The sequence below is a fragment of the Notolepis coatsorum genome (assembly GCF_963971535.1).
Source record: "Notolepis coatsorum genome assembly, chromosome: 14".
In the NCBI taxonomy this organism is placed as follows: domain Eukaryota; kingdom Metazoa; phylum Chordata; class Actinopteri; order Aulopiformes; family Paralepididae; genus Notolepis; species Notolepis coatsorum.
In genome coordinates, this window is record NC_140178.1 from 696508 (window position 1) to 719512 (window position 23005).

A 23005-nucleotide genomic window follows, 5' to 3' on the forward strand; every position below is an offset into this window, starting at 1 on the left:
CCTTGGTCATAGTATGATTGGTTTAGCCATTGTAAGTCTGGTGTTATCTTTGTAGTGGATAGATGTTTGTATTGGGCCTTTAATACCCGTAGTTCTCTCTGTTTTGTTGGGTCTTCTCCTTTATATAGCTGTTCTTTCACCTCTTTTACCGTCTTTCTATCTCTTCCATTTGTTTATAGTGCTCCTTAGATTTATGTTTAGTATAGCTTATCATCTCCTTCCTTATATTCGCCTTAAATGCTTCCCATCTAATCGTTGCACCTGTCTGGTCTGTATTTATGGAGAAGTATAATGTCTATCTTTTCATCTATGAAAGTTATACATTTTGGGTTGTTGAGCCATTTGTTCTTATTTTTATTTTTGTTGAAAAACAATTTTACAGCAGCATATAACAAAAAGATAAAATAAATAATTTCATTTGGCGGATTTATACATAAAGAACAACTTCAAGAAGACAGACTTACCTCACTGCTTTTAAGTTTTATGGTAAGTTGATTGAACAACCTGTCTTCAGCATTGGCTGCACATGACCGTAGCCTGTAAGCCTGAGTGTTGGTTGGCTAGCTAGCATGACCTAGTTTTCACATAGCTAACGTAACGTTATCGATAAATGCTAGCTAACGTTAGCAGGGATTGGGAAAATGCATGATGCCTGTAATATTCAAAATCTGTTTTAAGCTTCAACATTTACTTTTGACAAACAAGTTCTGACGTGTATAGCGACAATGCTCTGACACACTTGAAATGTTTGTGCAATTGGTATTTTTTATTTTCAATACGTGTCCAAATATGTGCGATAGCATCAGTTATTGGAATGGTGCTCAGATTTAGCATGACCCCTAAATGCTATGATGTTGATTGGAAACTAGATACAGGATTAGGCTTGTTGTCAATGTCAAGTACATTGTATTTGTGTAACAGCTACCCCCGGAGATCGACGACGACCAGAGACCTCAGACAGCCACAGCCGGTCCACGTCTGAGAGCCCAATAACCACCGAGGCCACTGGAGGCCAGAGCAGCCATGATCCTTCACCAGGTCAGAGCCGGCATCAAAGAGTCAATTATAGGCACGACTCCCAATATCAGTAACAGGTCTGTTCAATTGTTGACAACCTGATGTGATTGTCTGACATCAGCAAATACAGAAGATGTATATGTGTATTGTAGCACATGCCTGTATAGCAATATACAGAAGATATGTATATGCCTGTATATCCAATCCAATCCAATCCACTTTATTTATATAGCACATTTAAAACAACAAAGTTGACCAAAGTGCTGTACAAGTCCACAAACATAGGATAAAACATAAAACATAAAAATGTAATAAAAACACATAATAAAACAGTACAATGTGTCACATAAAAAGGCCAATCTCTCAAAAACGGTTTAAAAAACAAAAGCCGGGGAGCTCCAGTAGCTCACCACGTACCGCGAGTGCTATTTCAGCGCCGTGGACAACCGCGCTCGCGCGGATCTGGGGCTGAGCGCGTTCGAATCCCGGACGGCAGCCGTGCCTTTCCCAGAGTGTCTACCCCCCCATCTGAACCCTTTCAGCCTGCTTCTGTCGGTCGAACTTGACCAAGTATGAATGAGAAGAAAAAGCGATAAACGCTAAAAAAAAAAAAAAAAAAAAAGCCAGAGCAAATAAGTGTGTTTTGAGGCGTGATTTAAACACCTGCAGAGTGGGGGCCTGCCTAACATGCAGTGGCAGCTCATTCCAGAGCTTTGGGGCTGCCACTGCAAAAGCACGGTCCCCCCTAAGCTTCAGCCTGGACTTTGGAACGGCCAAGAGGAGCTGGTCAGAGGACCTGAGGGACCTTAACCCGGTGCCAAGCGGTGCCAAGTATAATCAAACACTGTGATTTTGTGCATTGGGGAAAACTCTTGTTTTGCTATCTTGACAAGGGAGAATTCTCATCCATCTTGCTGGATTGTCAAATAGATCTGTTTGGGATAAGGGAATAGGAATTGAACCAAATATAAACTACCAATTGGGGTATAACTGTGATTAGGGTATTGTGTGATATTAGGTGAAGTTAAAATCTCCGTTGAGTTTGCGTTTTCTTTTTTTTCTTTTTAGTATTTTTATTGCACATTACTTTAGTTACATTCCATAATGATGCACACAAACAATCTTATTTTAATTTTTATTCAAACACAATTTTACCGCAGCATATAACAAAAATATTAAATAAATAAACATTCTTTCATTTGGCGGATTTATACATAAAGAACAACTTCAAAAAGACAAACTTACCTCACTGCTTTTAAGTTTTATGGTAAGTTGATTGAACAACCTGTCTTCAGCATTGGCTGCACATGACCGTAGCTGTTGTATGCCCACGCTCGCTCTTAGGTCAGATCGATAACTTCATAACTCATTGGTCTGCCTATCTACACCTCAAACAGCGTCCTGTGAAGTGGTTGACACGCAGGACCAACCGAGTCTACAAAATGTTGTTGTTACCACTGACCGACAAGAGACAGCGAATGCACCGTTCCGACCCCCGTCAGTCATCGACCTTTAACGTCGAGTGATTGAAGTTGCGGAATCTGTTATTTTATTTGCACTGGGAAGGACTCTCTATATTCAGAGGAGGTCCATTTCCCTAATCCGTTACACGTATTATCACTATATGGCTTTACTTGATAATCCCAATATACAGAATTCACCTTTAGTCCTTAATGCATAATCATAAGTCTCCTTTTACTCCGTAGGGATAAAGCCTATAGTTATAGTTATATCCCCATTATACAGAATGCACCTTTAGTCCTTAATGCATAATCATAAGTCTCCTTTTACTCCGTAGGGATAAAGCCTATAGTTATAGTTATATCCCCATTATACAGAATGCACCTTTAGTCCTTAATGCATAATCATAAGTCTCCTTTTACTCCGTAGGGATAAAGCCTATAGTCATAGTTATATCCCCATTATAGCTAGGGATAAAGCCACTTACACATCTTATCACTATATGGCATTACTTGATAAAACCAGGCTTGCCGAACCCACCTTTCTCCTCCTCCTCCGTCTGGGGAAAAAGTTCTTTTTTATATCATATATTAGGCACAATACAGGCACATTGGTGCACATTATCATTATTATTATTATTATTATTATTACTGGTAAAGTTACAATGCAAAAATACATCTCCATCCTTACCCGTCTTTTTGGGAAAAATAGAAGCAAAACGTGGTTTCCAAAAGAGGATTGTTTTTATTTTTTAACAGTAGAAAATTACATTTAAGGGTTCAGTTTCATTTATAAAAGTACACAGGTTTTTCAGCTTACTATATATCAGGTTTCAGTCCTCTCCTCAAAATCTCTCAAAAAAGTCTGGCTCTTGCCTCCGCAACAGTCTCTTTTATTTGACATTATACCATATTCCTGATTGGTCGAAGAACATTGATGTCACAGGATCGTCATTTAGTTTAGCAAACCAACATACAGTACATAATTCGTTATGAACTCCTCCTTCTTTGAAATATGATATTTCTGTTACTGTTATCTAACAGTAACAGAAAGTCCCTTTTCCCTTCAAAACGTACAACGGCTTTGTCTGGGGGAACCACGTGACTGGGGCCCTTCATAGGATCTTCTTAAAGAATCCCTCCAGACAAATCCCTCCTTTTTTAAACATAATTCTTTTAGTATTTTTCTTTACTGACAGTCAATTATAAGCATGCCATTTTGAAAACTCTTACTGTACACATTTTAAACATTTAATTGTTATATAGTTTCTTTTCTTTCTTTAAGATCTCCCCACTAGTTCCCGGACTCTGTCTTTCAACCCTCAACCCTTAATCCCCTGGTCGTCTGAAAGGGTTAAGCTCTTACAGCTCTCTCTCTCCCATCTTCCAGAGGCCCACATTCCTCAGGGTTCCTCCCTTCTCACAGACACCCGGGACCTTGTCTGCAGATATTAAAGGCTCATTTCCATTTTTTATAAGTAGAGCCAGCTATCCTCCAGAGTTCAGTTTAAAGATTATACTGGTCACATAGGAACGACTCAGGATGTCATTGTCCAAAAGTGTCGCTTGTTTTGTGACACTTCTCACCCACTCTGCCATCCTGTGAGGTCTTTGTCCATTGTTAATTGAATAATTGAAAAATAAAGCATATGATTACATGTGAAAAATAGGTATATAGGGCTGTATTGGAACGACTCAGGATGTCTATTTCAAAATGTGTCATTTGTTTTGTGACACTTTACACCCACTCTGCCATCCTGTGAGGTCTTTGTCCATTGTCAATTGAATAATTGAAAAAATGAAGCATATGATTACATGTGAAAAATAGGTAAATAGGGCTATATTGTTACATAAACAACAAAAAAAATTCAAAATAGAAATCACTGTTCTTCTTTAGAGAACAGGGCTTATGCTTTTAAAAATAGTAATCACTGTTCTTTCTCAGAGAACAGGGCTCTTGCTTCTTTTTTGATTATATTTCTACCAACATTTTTATGTCATTGGTAAGGTGATTTTGATGACTTTCGTGCTTTCTTCGGCCTCTCGTAGTCCGCCCAGCCTCTGGAAGATGGTGGCGATGTACTTGTACCGGGGACTTCTTGTCTTGACCCCCCGGATCGAGAGGCCAGGGATCTTGGGTCTGGCAGGCCTTGACCTTTTTCACCTCCCCTGACTTCTTGACCGACCACACTACTGTGCTCGGTGGAGGGCAGGACAGGATAAATCTTCGGATCCCTCCGCGCATAACGGATTCCAGATTGAACTTTGATGTTGGACGTGCTCATCTTAGGGTAAAAGATCAAATCCATTCTATAATATTCGCAGCTGTTTCCCCAGCTCTTGACGGTCGCCCATGTCTTGCCGAAATTTGTGTCACCCTCTCGGGTAACCATGTAGATCTTCACCCAGGCCGGGAGGATACCGGCCCAGTTACCTCCCACCAGAACATGGGCGACACTGGATCTCTCTTCTGACGCAGCGTCCAAGTAGAAGAAGTCCTCGTACTGCATCCTGGTGAAAGGGTCAGAATAAGGTCTTCTCCCGGGTTTTATTCCCACTATGTCAGGCCAACTGGCAGGGGACTTAAGTTCTTCATTTGTCATCATTCTGCCAGTTCCTGTATATAACTGAGATCGTTGGCCGTCATCTACAACGTCCCATTTCCCTCTCTGGAGCGTTATTTTCTTCATCCAGGTTACTCCTAGGCCCAGAGACAATTTATCCTCCGGTGTTGTCATCGCAGTTGCTGTCTGTCCCTGGTCAGGCATTTTTGGTGAAACCAGACTTGGTGATGATGACACGAGGGCCGCTCTCAATCTATCAAGGGGGTCTTGATCCAAAATACTCAATACGCTATCACCATGTAACATAAGTTCGTCTGAGATGGTATATCCCTTAACCGCCATTCTCCGGTGGTGTCTGTTCGTTCCAGCGTTTCTGACCAGTGTGTGAGAGAGACAACACTGGTCCTCTTTTATCTTCATTTCAGAAGAGGCTCCGTCATAGTTGAAGGCCAAATTCTCTTTTTTGCATAATTTACGGCCCTCCCTGACCGGGAGAGGAGGCCCATACGACGTAGTAGATTTATTGTAATAATGACCCCTATTATCACAATGCAGGGGAGGGCCCATCTCACTATCCCCATCACCACCGCCCTGGCTGTCTGTACCATGGAAGTGGCAAAATTCCAAACATCACCTACTCCATCTGCCACGGCCCCCCCTATATCTTCAGCTGCACGCCCGATAATGGTACCGAGTACTATCGCAAATTGAGTTATGTCTCTCCTCCTGCTCCATTCGTCCACATGCGGTGCCCGATCCTGTGAACAGGACCCGTTTGTCATGTTGTTAGCATGCGAAATGGGAAAAACACCATCCAGGTAGAATCCTCTTGTTGTCCAGCCAAACCCCGGACCCAGCCCTCCTCCCGTTTCCAAATAATCAGATATGGGTTTCCATGGGGATACAAAGTCAAACAGGGCCTTGTTGCATCCCGTACAGGTGTTAAACAGATGGTGATTGTTTCCCCGTCTGTTATTGCAGTACTGGGTATTGATGAAATTCCATCGGTTCAACAGGTATGCCTCCGGTGGCCAATAGTAGGGGAATCCTCTATCCAGAGTGTGTTCAAACAGCGTTGCTAGGGGTCCGCATTTTGAAGTTTTTGCCTGCCATGTGGCTTCATTCTGTCTATCTCCCCATTTCGCAGTGGGAGAAGAGCAGTAGCAGTTAGCCACTATCAAGGGGATGCTCACCTGCCGGGGGAATTTTGAGTCATAATACAGTGTTCCACCCTCCCCCGAAACTGCCCTCCATCTCATTAGGTCACTGGTGTCCCGTGAGGTTGGAGAGTCAAACCAGTGCATATTACTCCATGCATGTTCCTGCGGCGGAGGGTTACGCACAATGTAGTACCTTTCTACCATTCTTCGAGGGTCGCATCCTATCTCCTGAGCCTTAGCCAGAGGGAGAGTGCCCCAATGGATCCACGTACTGTTAATCCCATCCCGGGATCTCCCCCTAGTCAGGGTCCTAGTAGAAGCTAGGTCCACCATAGCTGAGGTAGCTTCCTCCACATGTAGGTGCGGATAAGTATCCTTCTCTGTACACAGACTCTGATCATTCTGCGTACAATACTGTTTCCCCCATTTACCATAAGTAGTTCCGGGGTAGGCCCCGAGCTGGGCCCCCGTCGCTCTGAAGCTTGGTTCCAGACCCCACCTCATTATGTAGCCACTAGAGGTCTTTCTAGTGAGAATAAGAGGTGGGGGTATTAGGATTTCGCCTAATTGTCTCTCTTTAATGTTTACCATAGTGAATGGTAGCTGTGGATCCTTTTCCTTCCAATCCTGTACCCACTCCAATATATCCTCTTTTTCTGATCCATCGGGATTAAGGTTTGGATTAGGTTTGCTTTCTTTTGGGGGATCTTTGTTATTGCTCCCCACCGCCACTACCAATGCTCCGGGGTATGGGGTGCTGGAATTTGGGTCTATATGCCTACCCACATTTAGTTGGAACCCCAAAACCTGAGCAGCTAACTGTTGGTGGATGAACAGGGTCAACTTGGTCTCTTCCGTATCTGGCTCCTTCTGCCAGCATGCCGCCACCAGGTTGACCTCCTCATCCGTGAGGCCTATTCCTGCATAGGCCCTCCATTCATTGAGGGGCCGTTTTGCCCACCTGCTGTGGTATCTGTCGAATTTTGAGGGTTCTGGGTATACTCTATACCTCCTCAAATAATTCCTGAAATTCACACGACAGGTGGCTTCCTGGCCCAGAGTTCCATTCGAGTATGGGCGTGGGACCCCCATATTCCGTGCTTCTCGGCATATAGGGACTAATTCACCCGCTTCTCTCATCATTCTTTTTCCCACTTCAATGGTGGTAAGACCCCTCCATACCTCGTCAGTTTTTGCCAGGTTATCAGATAGGCAATCGAGGAGAGAGTCTAGTATTTGCGTGCCCCACTTTCCCTCGAGTTTCTCCACCTGGCTCGGGGTCAAGGTTGGGACGTCTGTGTACCATAAGGTCCTCCCCCCCGCCAGGGGGAGACCGCGCACCCATGGAAGTGTAGGTGGGTATGGTTTGATTTTTACCCGTCCTGGGTTGGTTACCGCCACAGTCCATTTGAACCATGTAGCGGTAGTCTGAAAAGGACATCCTCCTGCTTGGTCAGTAGCTGTGAGAGGTATATCCTGTTCAGGCCGTTCCTGGACCTGAGCCTCCGGCAGAGTGTCCTGTCTGGGGGTCAAGAACCCAAAAAAGGCCTCAACCTCTCGTTCCCATGCCGGGGGCCATTTTGTATACAGGGTCACCTTGGTCAAGGTAGATTCTCCTGTGTCATCACTGGGTTTCCTGCCCGGGGTCACTTCTACTGCTCGGGTCCCATTCAGTCTGGTAGTAGAACAGTTAGATAATTCCTCCCAAGGCCCCCACTCCGGGTCACCCTGATACCTGGAGTGTGCTCTGACCCTGATGCAGGGGTATATCCGTGCCTCTCCCTTGGCTAGTTTCAATTTGGTTGAGATTTCGCCTCTGGGGCTAGAAGGGTATACTGCTGTCACCTCCGCTCCTGCCGCACCCAGGCATATCTCGTCCCTCTGAGCGGCCAAATCTTTCCATGTCATGTATGGATTACATCCCTCCTCTGGGTTTAGTAACCAGCATTGTGGTTCCGGATCAGGCAGTGAGCAGTCAGGGAATTGTTCCTTGGCCTGACCTGTGTCACTAAAAGAGGTAGATATATAGTCCGACCAGGCCTCCCATCTCTCTGATGCATTTCTTGGTTCACACGGGACCTGAGTGACCATCCTATAGTGGGTCACTGGTATTCCTCTATGGTCCTTAATCGTTGGTTCTTCAAACTCCCATTCAGTACGAGTCCTGGGATAATCAATTGCCCTTATTAATCCCAGGGTCAGTGTGATGACAAGTACTACCAGAGTCACTCTGATTATCCATTTACTTGCCACAGCCTTGGCGGATTTCTTGGGTTGAGTCGCCAGGCTTGGCGATATCTCTTCTATGTTGGGAGCGGCCCTGTTCTCGGATTCATTGTCAGAATCTGACTGCTCCCATTCCCGTTCTATATCCATTGTCAAGCAGGTCATGATCTCTCTTCGAGCAGATTCATCATTTGGGCTGGGCACCGCATATGCCCCTTTGTTTAGACAGGTCATGTGCTCATATATATAGTCCCTGCCCATATGCGTTGGTTGTCTGCTTATGACTGGCAGGTCATGGTATTTTGGGTTGGGTGGTGCCCAATATTCTGATGTCTGGGTACTGGGCCCCAGTGTGTCTTCGGGACTAGGCCCACTGCGCATGGGTATGGGTTGTTCCCCGTACTCCGGGGCTACCAGGTTATAGGTGTTTGTGGGGTTCTTCAGGTAGGCCATATTCCTCCCTCTCGCCTTTCCTTCGCTGCCTGAGAAGAAAAGGTGAGACGGTTATCGCCCGTGCGCATCGAGCATGTACTACTTGGTCAAGGCTTCTGATCTTCGCCTGATGCGATCCCATATACTGGGCGCCCTCGAGCCTGGTCCCATTCCGTCGGGGTAGTGTACCCTCTTTGGTTTGATCATGGACCCCTTCCTAATGCTTCCGATCACAGGAGTGTCTTTCCCCGGGGCAATCTCCACAGAGAGGCCTCTGATAGGATGTGGCATATGCCCCACACTCAGCGTGACAGAGAGTATCACCCATTGGTATTCTTTTCCATTCACGGGTCTCTCTGTATCTCCTGGGGATATAGACTTCCCTTTCGTGCCCGTTTTAGTTACTCCAGGCCCGTCCCTCACCAGTAGTTCTAGTGATAGGGTTTCACGGAACCCTTCTCTGAGCTCTCCACTTATAGTCGTCAACCAATCGAATTCACCACCGTGTCTGTGTCCAGAGCTGGGGAAGGGCAAGGAGATCAGTCCCGAGGTTAGTAGCACAGCCCTTTTAGCCAACATCATGCGCACCAGGCTGGCTACATCTAGTAGAAGGTCATTTCCTTTTAGTCTATCATTGGTCATGACCTCCTGTCCCTTGGTGAACAGTCTTGACCTCTCCTCCGTATCCTTCACCCAGAATGTGTCTGGTCCTTTCACCAGGAACATCTTATCCCCCCTTGAAGGCATTGCCCTGGGGAAACAGGTGTTTATGGTTTTCTCAAGATAGGTTTCCATCAGGCTGGCCAGGTTTTCCGTGCTGCCCTTGAAGGCTATACCTCCTCGACCCGCGGCCCCTTTGCGGACTGGAGCATCCCCATCTTGCAGGTATCCACTGCCCTTTGTCAGGTATATTCCTGACCCTAGTTTCACTTCCGTATGGTCTTGGCATTTGGCTAGAGCATAACCCAGCCATGAGCACCCGCACTTGGATGCTAACTGTTGGGTCATAGGAGGGTACGCTGCCAGTACTATACGGGGTCCATATTCCATATAACATGCTTGGCAGACAATTATTCTGCATCCCCTCGGGCCCTCTTTTGGCCCAAAGGTGTAGGTATCATCGCCTGGGCGATATAGAGGTTTGTGATCCGTGGGGACCTGTTCTGGACGATTCCGTGAGGGTCCTTGCCATAGTAGGTTAGTCACCTGGACGAGGCACAAGGTGCATTTATCCAGGTTGTGTCCCCATTTCGTCCATCTGATTATACTTCCTCCTGGTCCCTCCACAGGTTCTGCGTCCGGGGTGTCAGGGTGACGTATTAGTGATCTGTTATCCGACAGATACCCCTTTTTCGCCGCCTTAACTGCTCCATCAGCCACACCCATAAAAACGCTGGCGCCTCGTATGTTTCCAGTGTCCCCGTTCAAAGGGGACAATCCTGGCGCCATACAGATCAATATTTTGTGCCTGGCGCACTCCAAGGCGAAAGGCATGGATTCTCTAAGTCCCGGTACACCCCTTTGGGCCATCCTACTTCCCGTTTTCTGTGGCGTAGAGCTTGAGATTCCAGCCATCTTTCCCTTTCTTCACCCGGTCTTGCGGACTTGATTTACGTGCACTATACCTAGGTTCTGTAATCTAAATCGCCTGGGACTAAGTATTTCAACGATGGTATCTTTGCTTTCACACTTCTTGCTGGGATTTCCTGCCAGGGGTTTTCGGAGCACCCACACGGCTTCACCTAAGGAGAAGGGAGAAGAGACAGCCGTGTTATCTTCTGAAACACATCTCTTATCCTCTCTTCCCAAGTTCACAGCTTGGTGTATCCTAAGGAGAGAGATTGGTTCATCCCAGGATCGCAACATATCCTCCTTGATTATCTGCTCTTTTATAGAGCGCACAGCCCTCTCGGCCACTCCGTTCGTATTGGGCTGGTAGGGCACCGAGTATTGGGCCATTACACCCGCTTCCTCCAGTAGTGTCTTCACTGTTCCGTGAGTGAAGTAGGTGGCATTATCCATCCTGAGCGATGTAGCCCTTGGCTCTTCCCTTAGGAACTGTGATATGCAGTTGCATATTACTGCAGCCGTTGGAGTGGGGATAGGGTACATTCTGAGTCTACCTGGCCCATTGTCCACTATCACCAGTCCCTGCCTGTGTTTTTTTTTCGTCCCCTCCGACATGGGTCCAAACACGTCGGCGGAAAAATGCAGCCCTGCTTCCGATACTGCTATTTGTCCCAGTGGCACAGGCTCAGGTTTCGTCCCTCTCACCAGCGCACATTGTTCACAGGCCTTCCGGATTGTTATCGCTCTTTGTTTCGCTTTAGGTATGTGAATGTGGTTGGTTCTTAGGTATACCAACATCCTCTTACTTCCAACATGTCCAAGGTTATTGTTGTATACTCATCTGGTTATTTAGTATAACATATAATAATGAGGAGACACGAGACACGGGTAAATTCCAGTTGACAGCTCTTTAGTGGAAAACTCAACACAGGTGATTACAATCACGGCAGTACTTATTAGCAGGGGGCGTAACGTTATCTAATAAGGGGCAAACTTAGAATGTCAATACACAACATATCCCTCCCCCTTAACTTTGAAGGTTCCCCTAAAAAGTAAGTACTTAAACATTAACAAAAAAACACTAAGTGTCACTGTGGTTTGGTATCCCTCATTCTATAATTAACTTAACAAATCATATTTAAACTTAAACTTTCATTGGCTAGTAACCTTTGCCTGAACTAGGGAAAGAGGGTAGACTACCTCAATTCCCAGACTGAACCCTGGGGATTATTCTGCCCCAATTGTAAGGGTTAGTCTATCAGGAGGGCGTCTGACTCTACTGGGGTAACGACCTGTAGGCAAGTCAGTTTCATTGTCTTTTGGGGAGGACTGTAGGAGTCCGGGTCTGGGAGAAGTGATGGCTGGGATAGGCCTAGGTGTGCCTGGGACAGGGGCCACTCTTGCAGGTTGCGTCTGGGGCTCTTCTGGTGATGAATGCTGCTCCTGGTAGGTCTCCTGCTCTGGAACAAAGGATGGCGGCTGAGGTGAGTCATCATGGAAACCAGCCGTGTGGAGCAGTTGATCGATGTGTCTTCTCCAGATGAGATTATCCCTGGTTTCTACTGTATATGACACAGGACCTGTTTTTGCAACAACTGTTGCAGGCATCCATTTGACCCCTTTTGTATAGTTCCGGGTGAGAACCCGGTCTCCAGCTGTGAAGCTCCGAAACTTTGCTTTCGCTCGCCTCTCCACTTGAGCTCTCTGTTGCATATGCACAATCTCCCTCGTCTTTTGGGGTCTCAGGAGGTCAAGTCGAGTGCGGAGTTGTCTCTTGAGCATAGCCGAGGCAGGCGAGACCTTTGTCGTAGCATGAGGTGTGTTTCGGTATGACAGCAGGAAAGCACTGAGGCGCCTGTTGATGGACTGTGTACCTTGAGAGGACTTAAGAGCTTGCTTCATGGTCTGTACGAACCTTTCAGCGAGCCCATTGGTAGCAGGGTGATAGGGTGCAGACTTGATGTGCTGAATACCATTCTCCTCCATGAATGTCTTGAACTCTTCAGACACTAGTTGTGGGCCATTATCACTAACCAGCTGTTGTGGTAGACCAAAGCGGCTGAAGATAGACCTTAGCTCTTCGATGGTCCTCATAGAGGAGGTGCCCGTCATGACGACAACCTCAGGCCATTTGCTATGAGCGTCGACTACGATTAAGAACATGTGGTTCTCCAATGGTCCAGCAAAGTCTATGTGGACTCTTTGCCATGGTTCTTCAGGCCAGTCCCACGGATGTAATGGAGCCAGCTGTGGGAGGTTTCTCACTCTCTGGCAGGCAGAACATGACTTTGCTTTCTCCTCTATAGCTGCATCCAGGCCTGGCCACCAGAAATAGCTGCGTGCAATTTCCTTCATACGCACGACCCCACAGTGTCCAGAGTGGAGCTCGTCAAGCACTTTCCCTCTCAGTGGTGGGGGAATAATGACACGATAGCCCCACAATAGGCATCCAGACTGGACCGACAACTCGTTTCGTCTCACCAGGTAAGGCTTCAAGCTTGGTGTCATCTCCCCTCCCCGTCCACGAGTGACGATGTCCATAACCTCAGACATGACCGGGTCCGTGTGTGTGTGTTTCTTCACATGAGTTGAGGTCACTGGAGCAGCGGTCACTTCCTTGAAGTAGAAGATCTCCGCTTGTGGTGTCCGATTATGTGTGACAGGCAACGGGAGCCTCGAGAGCCCGTCAGCATTCCCGTGCTGATCCGACTTCCTATACCTAATGTCATACCGGTGGGCAGACAGCAACAAAGCCCATCGCTGCATACGACTGGCCGCAAGCGATGGAATGCCTGTATGAGGACCGAAGATAGAGGTGAGAGGTCGATGGTCTGTCAGTAGCGTGAATTTCCTGCCGTAGAGATATTGATGAAATTTCTTTATTCCAAACACTATAGACAGTGCTTCACGCTCAATCTGCGCATAATTGCTTTCCGCTTTGCTCAGCGTCCGTGATGCAAAGGCGATAGGTCTCTCTTCCCCTGATGGCATGATGTGCGATACTACTGCACCCACACCATAAGGTGAGGCGTCACACGCCAGCTGAAGTGACAAGGCGGGGTCAAAGTGGGTGAGGGCTTCAGACTGAGAGAGGGCTGTCTTTGCTCCTTTGAAAGCTGCCTCACATTTGTCTGTCCAATTCCATGTTTGGGCTTTGTGTAGCAGCTCATGGAGCGGTTTCAGCCTATTGGCAAGGTCAGGCACAAACTTCGCATAGTATGTCAGCAGGCCAAGGAATGATCTCAACTGACTCACATTCGTCGGAGATGGAGCCTCCACAATAGCCTTCACCTTTGACGGTGCTTTGTGGAGTCCAGTGCTGTCAATCACGTGCCCCAGGTACTCGACAGAAGGTTGGAAAAACTCGCATTTGTCTTCCCGGACTCTAAGACCATATTCCTCCAGTCTTTGCAGTGTGGCCCCCAGGTTCCTTAAGTGCGACTGCTCATCCGGTCCTGTGATAAGCAGGTCATCCAGGTAACACTGGACCCCTCGTAGCCCACTTAGGATCTGGTCCATTGCTCTTTGGAAAAGTGCTGGAGCAGAAGTAATCCCAAAAGGAAGCCTCTGGTACCTGAATAGCCCCTTGTGTGTCACTATGGTCAACAGTTCCTGTGACTCTGGATCTACATGCATCTGGAGATATGCCTGACACAAGTCTATCTTACTAAACTTCTGTCCCCCAGCTAAACCAGAAAAGAGTTCATCAATGAGGGGTAGTGGATACTGTTCTGCAATCAAGACAGGGTTCACAGTGACTTTAAAATCACCACAGAGTCTTAGACCCCCATCCTTCTTCATGACTGGAACAATCGGCGTGGCCCATTCACTGGTGCTCACTGGCGCCAATACCCCACTCTCCACCAATCTGTCTAGTTCTGCATCTACCCTGGGTTTGATGGCATACGGAACAGGTCTAGCCTTCAAACACCTCGGTGTGCTTCCTGGTTTGACTGTCAGCTTAACAGTAATGTCCTTCATGCTACCAAGGTCTCCACCAAAAACTTTGGAGTGCTTCTTCAAAATCTCCTGTAGGGGGCCTGTGTCTCCATCCTTAACCATGAACACTTCTTGCCAGTTCAGTCTGAGTTTCTCAAGCCATCGCCGTCCTAGCAGAGCTGGACGGTTTCCACGAATGATGTACAGTGGAAGAGTCTTCTTCCGCTTGTTGTGTTCCACTGTCACATTCACAACTCCTAACACTGGAACAGCCTCTCCAGTGTAGGTCCTTAACTTCAATTTGCTCACTCGAAGAGTCAGGTGCTGCAGCTTCTCTCTGAAAACAGCCTCTGATACCATGGACACACGTGTGCCGGTGTCCACTTGCATCCGCACTGCTTTATTGTCCAACAGTGGTGTGACCCAGTATCCATCATCACTGTCCAGCACAGATAACACATGTACAGTATCATCATCATCATCATCAGACTCACAGTCACTCTGCTCGTCCTGTTCGTGCTCCATCTTATTCACACGTTTCTTCTTGTTTCTGTAGAAACCACCTTTCTTCATCTCAGTGTGCTGTTTGTATGTCTGGGTCTTCCTATTACCACAAGCACGTTCGATATGGCCTTTTATACCACAGTTTCTGCAGTCTACGTCTTTACACCAACACTCTGATGGCTGATGCCCCATTCTCCCACAGCGGTAGCATGGCTTGCCAGCTGTTGTCTTCTTGTCCTCAAAAGACAACTTGTGCACTTGGGCTGATAGACTTAGCTGCTGTGCTTCTCGGGCAGCCATTTCCATTGACGTACTTATCTCTATGGCCTTTTCCAGTCTCAGGTTAGCTTCACTCAGTAGTCGTTTCTGAATAGACTCACTGCGTAGACCACACACCAGTCTGTCACGTATGGTGTCATTGAGTGAAATACCAAATTCACAATATTCAGACAGGCGTTTAAGTACAGCTACAAACTGTGAAACAGATTCACCCTCTTCTTGGTTCCTTTCATGGAACCTGAAACGCTCTGCAATGACCAGTGGCTTAGGAGAGTAGTGATCTTTTAATATTCCCACTATGTCTTCATAGGACTTGGCCCCTGGCTTCTCTGGCTGCACCAGACTGCGCAGTAGGTTATACGTTTTTGCTCCCATAACACTTAAGAATGTAGGTACTATGATATCCTCTTCAATCTTATTAGCAAGTGCAAAATACTCAAACCTTTCGGTGTAAGAACTCCATTGTTCCGTCTCCTCGAATGGTCCAATATGTCCAAACAGTGCAGCCATCTTCCTGCAATTAGTCCTGTCCTTGTTTCGTTTGAGTTACTGTCTTTGGATCTGGCACCATCTGCCCCTCCTCATTTACTCAGTCTCCTTCCCATCGCGGAGATTTCACCTTTTCTCCGTCTCTATACGCCGCCCGCAACAGTGTCAACACAGCAGTATGCACCGTTGCCAAGTTACCGCAGCCCCGACGTCGCGCTGCACACTCGCGAAAACAAACAAACACGTCAGATGCGGACTATTGCCGACAATAACAAACACAACGTGAGATCCGTATTATCCTCGTCGCCAGTTTTGTTGTATACTCATCTGGTTATTTAGTATAACATATAATAATGAGGAGACACGAGACACGGGTAAATTCCAGTTGACAGCTCTTTAGTGGAAAACTCAACACAGGTGATTACAATCACGGCAGTACTTATTAGCAGGGGGCGTAACGTTATCTAATAAGGGGCAAACTTAGAATGTCAATACACAACAGTTATCATGTACCAGTCGGATCATGTGAGTAGCCTCGTCCTCCGGTACTCTCACTGTGCCGTTGTCTTCCCAGGCAGTGGGCGTGACTAAGGCCAGTCTTTTGAGTTTTAGCCCGCTGACCTCAGGGCGGTTTTGGGCCAGGGTGTCGACTTCTTTGTTTCCCTGGTAGTGGACCCCGGTTTCCTCCGTATGGCTTTTTAGCCATTTCCAAGCTATTTTCATGCCTCGGAATTGTTCCACTATGAGGGCCCAGAGGTCACCATGGGCCATTGGTCTGCCTGTGCTGGTTTCATATCCTTTCGCTTTCCAGTACTCCAGGTTCTCTGTTCCTCCGTTGTAACAGTATTGGCTATCGGTTACAATAAGTAGTTTCGGTATGTGCTTCCCTTTGGCCATTATTATGCCCTCCAGTATAGCTGTTACCTCTGCCGTTTGGGCTGATCCCTCGGTCCAGCCACTCGCTGTTTTGATGTTCTCATTGTTGTGTTTTAGAACATAGGCCCACTTGGCCTTTGTTCCGTCCTGTTTGTGCTGACTTCCGTCTGTGTAGAGTACCCAGTTGGGTTCGGCCTCAGGCTCGGTGAGCTTGGTTTTCGTTTCTAGGGGACACTTGGTTCCTGTTGTGATAAATCTCATTTTAGGATCTGTTAACATCATTGACCAATGTCCCCATCGTGAGGTCATGGCCCTCGAGCCTGTAATAGTTCCCTTCGAGGCACTCTGCAGGGCAGGAAATTCGGTGGTTACTATTATATCTTTGTCTTGAGCCAAGTCCTTCAGGGCATTCCAGAATCTAAATACTCCACATAGGATTCGTTCTTCTTCTGTATACCGCTCCTCCGTATTGGTGAACTGCATGGATAAAAGTAGACAAGGGGTCTTCCCCTTTCTATTCTGACATTTCAGAGTTATCCCTTGCGTACCCTCCACTTGTGGGAATACTTCTAGATGTTTGGTGGGGTCTCTTTTTTCCAGATCTTTGCAGTTTTCCAGCACATGGGTTTTGAACACCGTCCAGCCTGGCTCCACTTCCTCTATGGGGATGTTCCTATTCCTAGGGTTTTTTCCCTCGAGGGCTTTGCCTTTCAGTTTGTGGAGCGGGGATGCCTTTGTCGCATAGCCAGGCACATGGGTCATAATGTGGCCGCATTTTCCCATGGCAGAGTCCAGCTGACTCAGGGACACAGGCTTCTCAATGGCCGCTACCTGATCCAGGTATTCCCTGCTGACTGACTTTCCGGTGTCCGTTATGTTGAAACCCAGATACCTCAGGGTATGTTTCGCGATCTCGCACTTCTTGAGGCCTATCTTTAACCCGGCCCTGGAGAGGCGGGTCACTACCTGGTCCAGTAGTTCCAAGTGTTCTTGTTCCGAGTCATTGGTCCAATACACATCGTCGATGTATATGGTGACATCCAGGCCTCTCAGGATGTCCTCTATGACTCCTTGGAACACATTCGGGGAGTTTTTATACCCCTGTGGTAAAACTGTCCATCCATAGGACAGCCCGTTCCAGGTGAACGCCGTCTTCTGGGTGGATAGGGGGTGGATAGGTACTGACCAGAATCCATTAGCCAGGTCAATGCTAGACTTCCAACGTTTGTTGGGCAGATTCCTGGTTGTCTGTGCTATGTTTATCATTGTCCTGGTATCTGAGCATGTTCTAGCATTCAGGGCAATTAAGTTGTGCACTAATCTCCATGACCCATCAGGTTTGGGGACTCCCATTACAGGGGTATTTGTTAGAGCAGAGTCCAACATAGTCAACACGCCCATTTCTTCCAATTCCGCGATGGTTTCTGTCAGCTCCTTTTTGCACCTCGGGTCCACCCTGTGCTGTGCTTGTCTCGGTGGTATGGTCCCCTTTATAGTGTGTGTATACTTGGGGTCCACCCTTCCCACGTCGTTCTTGTGGGCAGCATATAAGCCTCTCTTGAGTATTTCTCGTATGAGGATTTTCTCGTGGCTTTCGGACTCTTCCACAACCTTTTCCATTTCGCCCCGTATGTCCACTGGCTTCATATATTTGACACGGACTCCGTGCTGTGTCCTTTGCGGGTCACCCTTGGGTATGAATTTTTCCTTTTCGTACAGTAGTATCAAGTCTTTTGGGGATAACAGGGGTTCCGAATTAGGTGGTCCTACCACTCCTGATATCCCATGCTTCTCCCCTGTTCCCATGAGGGCTCTGGTCCCATTACCTAATTCCACTTCTATGGATCCGGTAATGGGTGTATTTACATGCAGGGAAATTTCCGCTCCGGTGTCTACTAGGTATTGGTCGTTTCCCACTTGACACGTTAACTTCCCATCCGTCTCCTGTGTCTTGAGTGCAATAGCATTCAGTAGGGGCCTCTCCTGGGGATCTATATTGAGGGTTAATAGACTCTCTGTCACTCTGTCTTCTTCCCATGTTCGAGTGTCATGTGTCACATCACCAGGAGGCCAGGATTCTATTCTCTCTCCTTCCGGGATTTGAATTCCTCCCTTGTTGCCCTCCTTTCTGCTTGCTTTTCTGGGGTTAATGCGGCCCACTCGTCGGGAGGTAGGTACATGTAATTCTTCTTCTCTTCCTTGTCCTTGGTTATCCTCGGGGGGAACTCCTGGGAGCCCCCCCTTTTGTCGTTTTTTGAGTAGGTAGGTTTAACGTTAGCCGCTGGCTGTTGCTGGGCTCTGGGAGGCCGAATTTGAGCCTTCTCCTCTCGTGGGTTCTCCCCTTTCCTTTCACTTTTATTGTATTTGGTTTGAGAAAGCATTTTGACTTGGTCATACAGCATGCATTCCGTCCGTAACTGATCTCGGGACCATGCTGCGCATTTGGCTGCAAGACGGTTACCCCCTGGTACTCCTATGAACAATTTTTCAAGTAGTAAGCCTGATCCTTGCACAGGTCCTCCACGTATGACTGATTCCGCTGCAACAGTGAGAGACACACTCCCGTCTCTCACCTGTGGGATTAGTTTCTCCACCATATTTTCCCCTGGATCTTGACCGGGGGTTCTCACTTCTATTTCCATCATTTGGGCCATAGACGCCCCTTCGGGGATCTCCAGTCCTTTGAGGTGTCGCAAAATGCGAGCGGCATCCGGGTCATCGTAGAGAGGGGACCCATGAAAAATCTGAGCAATCCTATGGATATAAGCAGCCTGGGTCTCCCCATGAATCATTTCTGGGGCCAGTTTCTTGAGCACTTGGGTTTTGCTCAATAATTCTTGTGCTTTGTTGCTTTCTCCATATTGGGCACTGTCATACAGACTCCTGTCGGTATGTAAACTCTTTCCTCTTGGTCGGTATATGTCTCCGGGAGATTGGGCCAGTATGGAGTGAGGGCTTACCTCCGGGCGGTGTTCCCCTGTGCCGTGTCCCAGGGCTCGGATTGGGCTTATGGACGGGGCTTTGTTCAACCAGTGTCTTTCTCTCCTGGCTATTTCGGCCATGGCCCTGTCCCGTTTGTACACTTGTTCGCGCAGTACGTCATAGCCAGCATGTAAATATGCATGCTTGTATGGTTCCGTTATTCCCGCGTGAGACAACACTTTCTCTGCCTCAGGTGACCGTGCTAAGGCCCGAGCCTTCCTCCATGTCACGGGATATGCTGGCATAATATCCCCTGTTTCTTCTCCTGCCAATTCTCCTTCACTTTCGTCGGAGACGTCCTCCAATCCTGAGCTCCAGGTCAAGCCTGAAGGTGACTGGAAGGCGGTGCCCTTCAGGGGGGGCCCGGGGCCTATAGGTCTCAGTTTGACCGGTTTGGCTCTCTTGTTCCGAGGCCTAGGAGGTTCGCCCCTTGGGTACCGAACTCTCTCCCTAGATCTTGACCTAGATGAGGACATTGAGGAGGCTCTGGAGCTTGACCGATCCAGGTCTCCCTCTTCTCCTGAGTCCTGATCTGAATCAGTATACTCCGGTCCGCTATCTGTCGGGTCGTCCCCTGACTCCTGGGGACAGCCTAGTCGTCTAAGAATACTCTTAGCCCGGGATTTGACAAGTCCATCCCTTTCTGGTTCAAACTGTACTGTTGGTTTCCGGGGAGTGGATGATCTCCCTCTTTCTGTTGTTCGGGAGGAGCTCTGGGAATTGGACTTTTCCTTCCTGGGTCCAATTCCCGACCCCTCAGTGTCTGGAGGGGGATTGAGGGGTACCGATGCCGGTTCACTGTCCTCATCCTCCTCACTCTCTCCTGCTTCAGTCAAGGCCTGGGTTATTCCCTCATGGTCCTTGGGTTCTACCATGAGGCAGATTTCCGTGTGTTTTGCACTTCTTATGGTTGAGATTGCGTGGACTACTGCCTCCCCCAACCATATGCCTCTTTGGCCATATACTCGAGACCTGCCCCACATCAGGTTTATAGCTAGTCGGTAGGGCATGTCCTTGGTACCATGGCCAGCATAGATTTCTCTTCTCTGCAGTAGATCCTTCATCCGGGACACCAGATTGTCCCAGTTCTTTTGTGAGGACTGTATTTTATTGTACCTGTTTTGGCTCAGTGTCACATGGACAACTTTCTCCGCGTGAAACACATTATAATCACACTCAGTGATTACTGCCTTGCCCGGTTTTAGGGGTTCTTTAGTCCTTATTTCCATCACCTGTTTCCTCAGGTTCCGGTAATAAGCGCCTCCTGCCGCTACCATGCTCGTTTCCCATCTACCATAGCTCGTCAAAGATGGTCCAGTGAAGGTGAGAATTGACCATGGTGCGTCAGAGTTGTCGGTCCAGACTGGGTAGTTAGTGACTGTTATGTCTGGTGTTTCTTTGTGAGAGTCGGTAGATATTCCTCTCGCCCCGGAGTGTTCACCACGGCGAGAGGTGTAGGCTGCTCTCGCTTGTTTCACTTCCTCGTGAACACGTGGTCCTGGGCTTAAGTACCCCAGGGAGTAATCTCGCCCTGGGGTTGATGTAGCCATTGGTGTAGCTGATCCCCCCAGCGTCTGTAGTTGTCCCCCGCTAGTAACTTCCCTCATTTCACATCCAGAGGGGTCACTAATGGAGCGGGGATCCCTCTGGCTGATGTACTTGTGAGGGGGTACAGGCCGTGCTTGGTCCGCGTCTGCTCCTGAGTCCTGACTACGTTCCTGCGTCACCCCCTCCTGGGTGTGCCTCGCACCGGAAAACTGGAGTGCAGGGCTTCCAGGGTTAGTGAAACCCCCTGGACCTTCTCTCTCAGTGCTGGGAGGCCGAGTGTCTGGTATTTCCTCATACATCCTCCCGGGTCCAGACGGGGGCCACGTGATTTGGGCCCTCTGTTCTGAGTGACTCGCTTCCCGTGGTGTTCCCTGAGGACCAGACCATGTCTGGTTTCTGTATGCCACCTCGTTCATGACCTGTGTGAGGTCTCCGACCATAGTGGGCTCAATTTCTTCGAACAGATTTCCCCAGCCATTTCGGTAATGTGATGGCCATGCCTCCATTTGAGCTCTGCGCACTGTGTTTGCTTGGTATTTGTCCGGGACTAGCAAGACCACTGCCATGGATGCAGCCGGTATTTCTTGGTAGGCTTCCAAGAAGCACCATATGCTCGTGTTGACGTCATAGTGCCAAATCCCTGTTCCGAACAGTGTCATGACTAGGCTTGTTATGCCTACTCTCTGGGCTTGTCTGAAAATGCTCCTGTAATATGCCAGGAGTACTCGGGTTTGGCTTTCAAGGTCTGTTCCGGGCAGTATGTCTTGCATGGCAATTGTCAGTATCCCCTCGTAACCCTTATTTTTAAGTAGGTAGGGGACTCCTACCAGCACTGTGCCATCCTTAAGGAGGTTATGAGGTTGTCTGGCCACTTCTCTTGCACACCAGTCGGCGTAGCCGGGTCCTGCCATGTCTTGTATGGCTTTTGCCATTCCCCCCCCATTACGTAGGCCTCTGTTGGCTGGGTTAACCACAAATGTGTGGTTTCCTTTTGGTACAAAATTTTGTAACCATATGGAGCAGACCCATAGGTGCTGTATATGCTTAGGGTTTCCTGGTTGAGATCTGGGTTTGATAGTACATGAGATTTCATTCAACCTTGACATGCCAGGGGGCATGGTCTGCTCCTCTGGCGTAGAGTGTGTTGTAGGGACTTGGGGCAGGGGGCTCCACTGTCCCTGAAGTCCCAGGCCTTCGGGCCAGTATGCAGGGGCCGTAGCCTTCGGAACCGTTCGTGTTCCAATTACGGCCTGCTGTACAGCTGGCAGCTCTGGATATAGGGGTTCGCTTGGTTCTGTGAATTCCTCACTTCCCGCAAACGTATCAGGGGACTCAGGGCGGTCCTCCCGTTCTCCTGGGTAGTCCAGACCCAGGTCGGGTATAAACACCCCCAATCTCTCCTCCGAGGGTAATTCCTCCTCTATGGTGTGGGAATGATTGTGAGACATCGTGTTAGCACTGGTCTGTTAGCCGATGGTGAGCTAGTTAGCTTCCGTCTGGCTTCGTGTCACGTAGCCTCGGGCTAGGTAGCCATCCAGTTAGCATTCAGTACACTCCTGGCTTGTTGGCGGATGGCGAGCTAGTTAGCTTCCAGTTCTGTGAACGGCCGTTTTGGCTTCGCTCCACATCCAGTCTCCCCTTACAAACAGTGTCTTTGGGCTAGGGAGCCCTCGCCTTTCTGTGAACGGCCGTTTTGGCTTCGCTTCACATCCAGTCTCTCCTTACAAACAGTGTCTTTGGGCTAGGGAGCCCTCGCCTTTCTGTGAACGGCCGTTTTGGCTTCGCTTCACATCCAGTCTCCCCTTACAAACAGTGTCTTTGGGCTAGGGAGCCCTCGCCTTTCTGTGAACGGCCGTTTTGGCTTCGCTTCACATCCAGTCTCCCCTTACAAACAGTGTCTTTGGGCTAGGGAGCCCTCGCCTTTCTGTGAACGGCCGTTTTGGCTTCGCTTCACATCCAG

General features: G+C 48.2%; 1 protein-coding gene across 1 annotated transcript in view; it reads left to right on the forward strand.

Moving 5' to 3' along the window:
* Window positions 1–4951, forward strand: part of LOC311239850 (basal cell adhesion molecule-like) — a gene marked incomplete at its 3' end in the record, with an annotated part of 45298 nt that extends 40347 nt beyond the window's left edge. Inside the window, exon 9 of the mRNA XM_084328296.1 lies at window positions 4875–4951. Coding sequence (XP_084184422.1) covers window positions 4875–4951 — 77 coding nt within the window. The remainder of the gene's footprint in view (window positions 1–4874) is intronic.
* Window positions 4952–23005: the final 18054 nt, after the last annotated feature.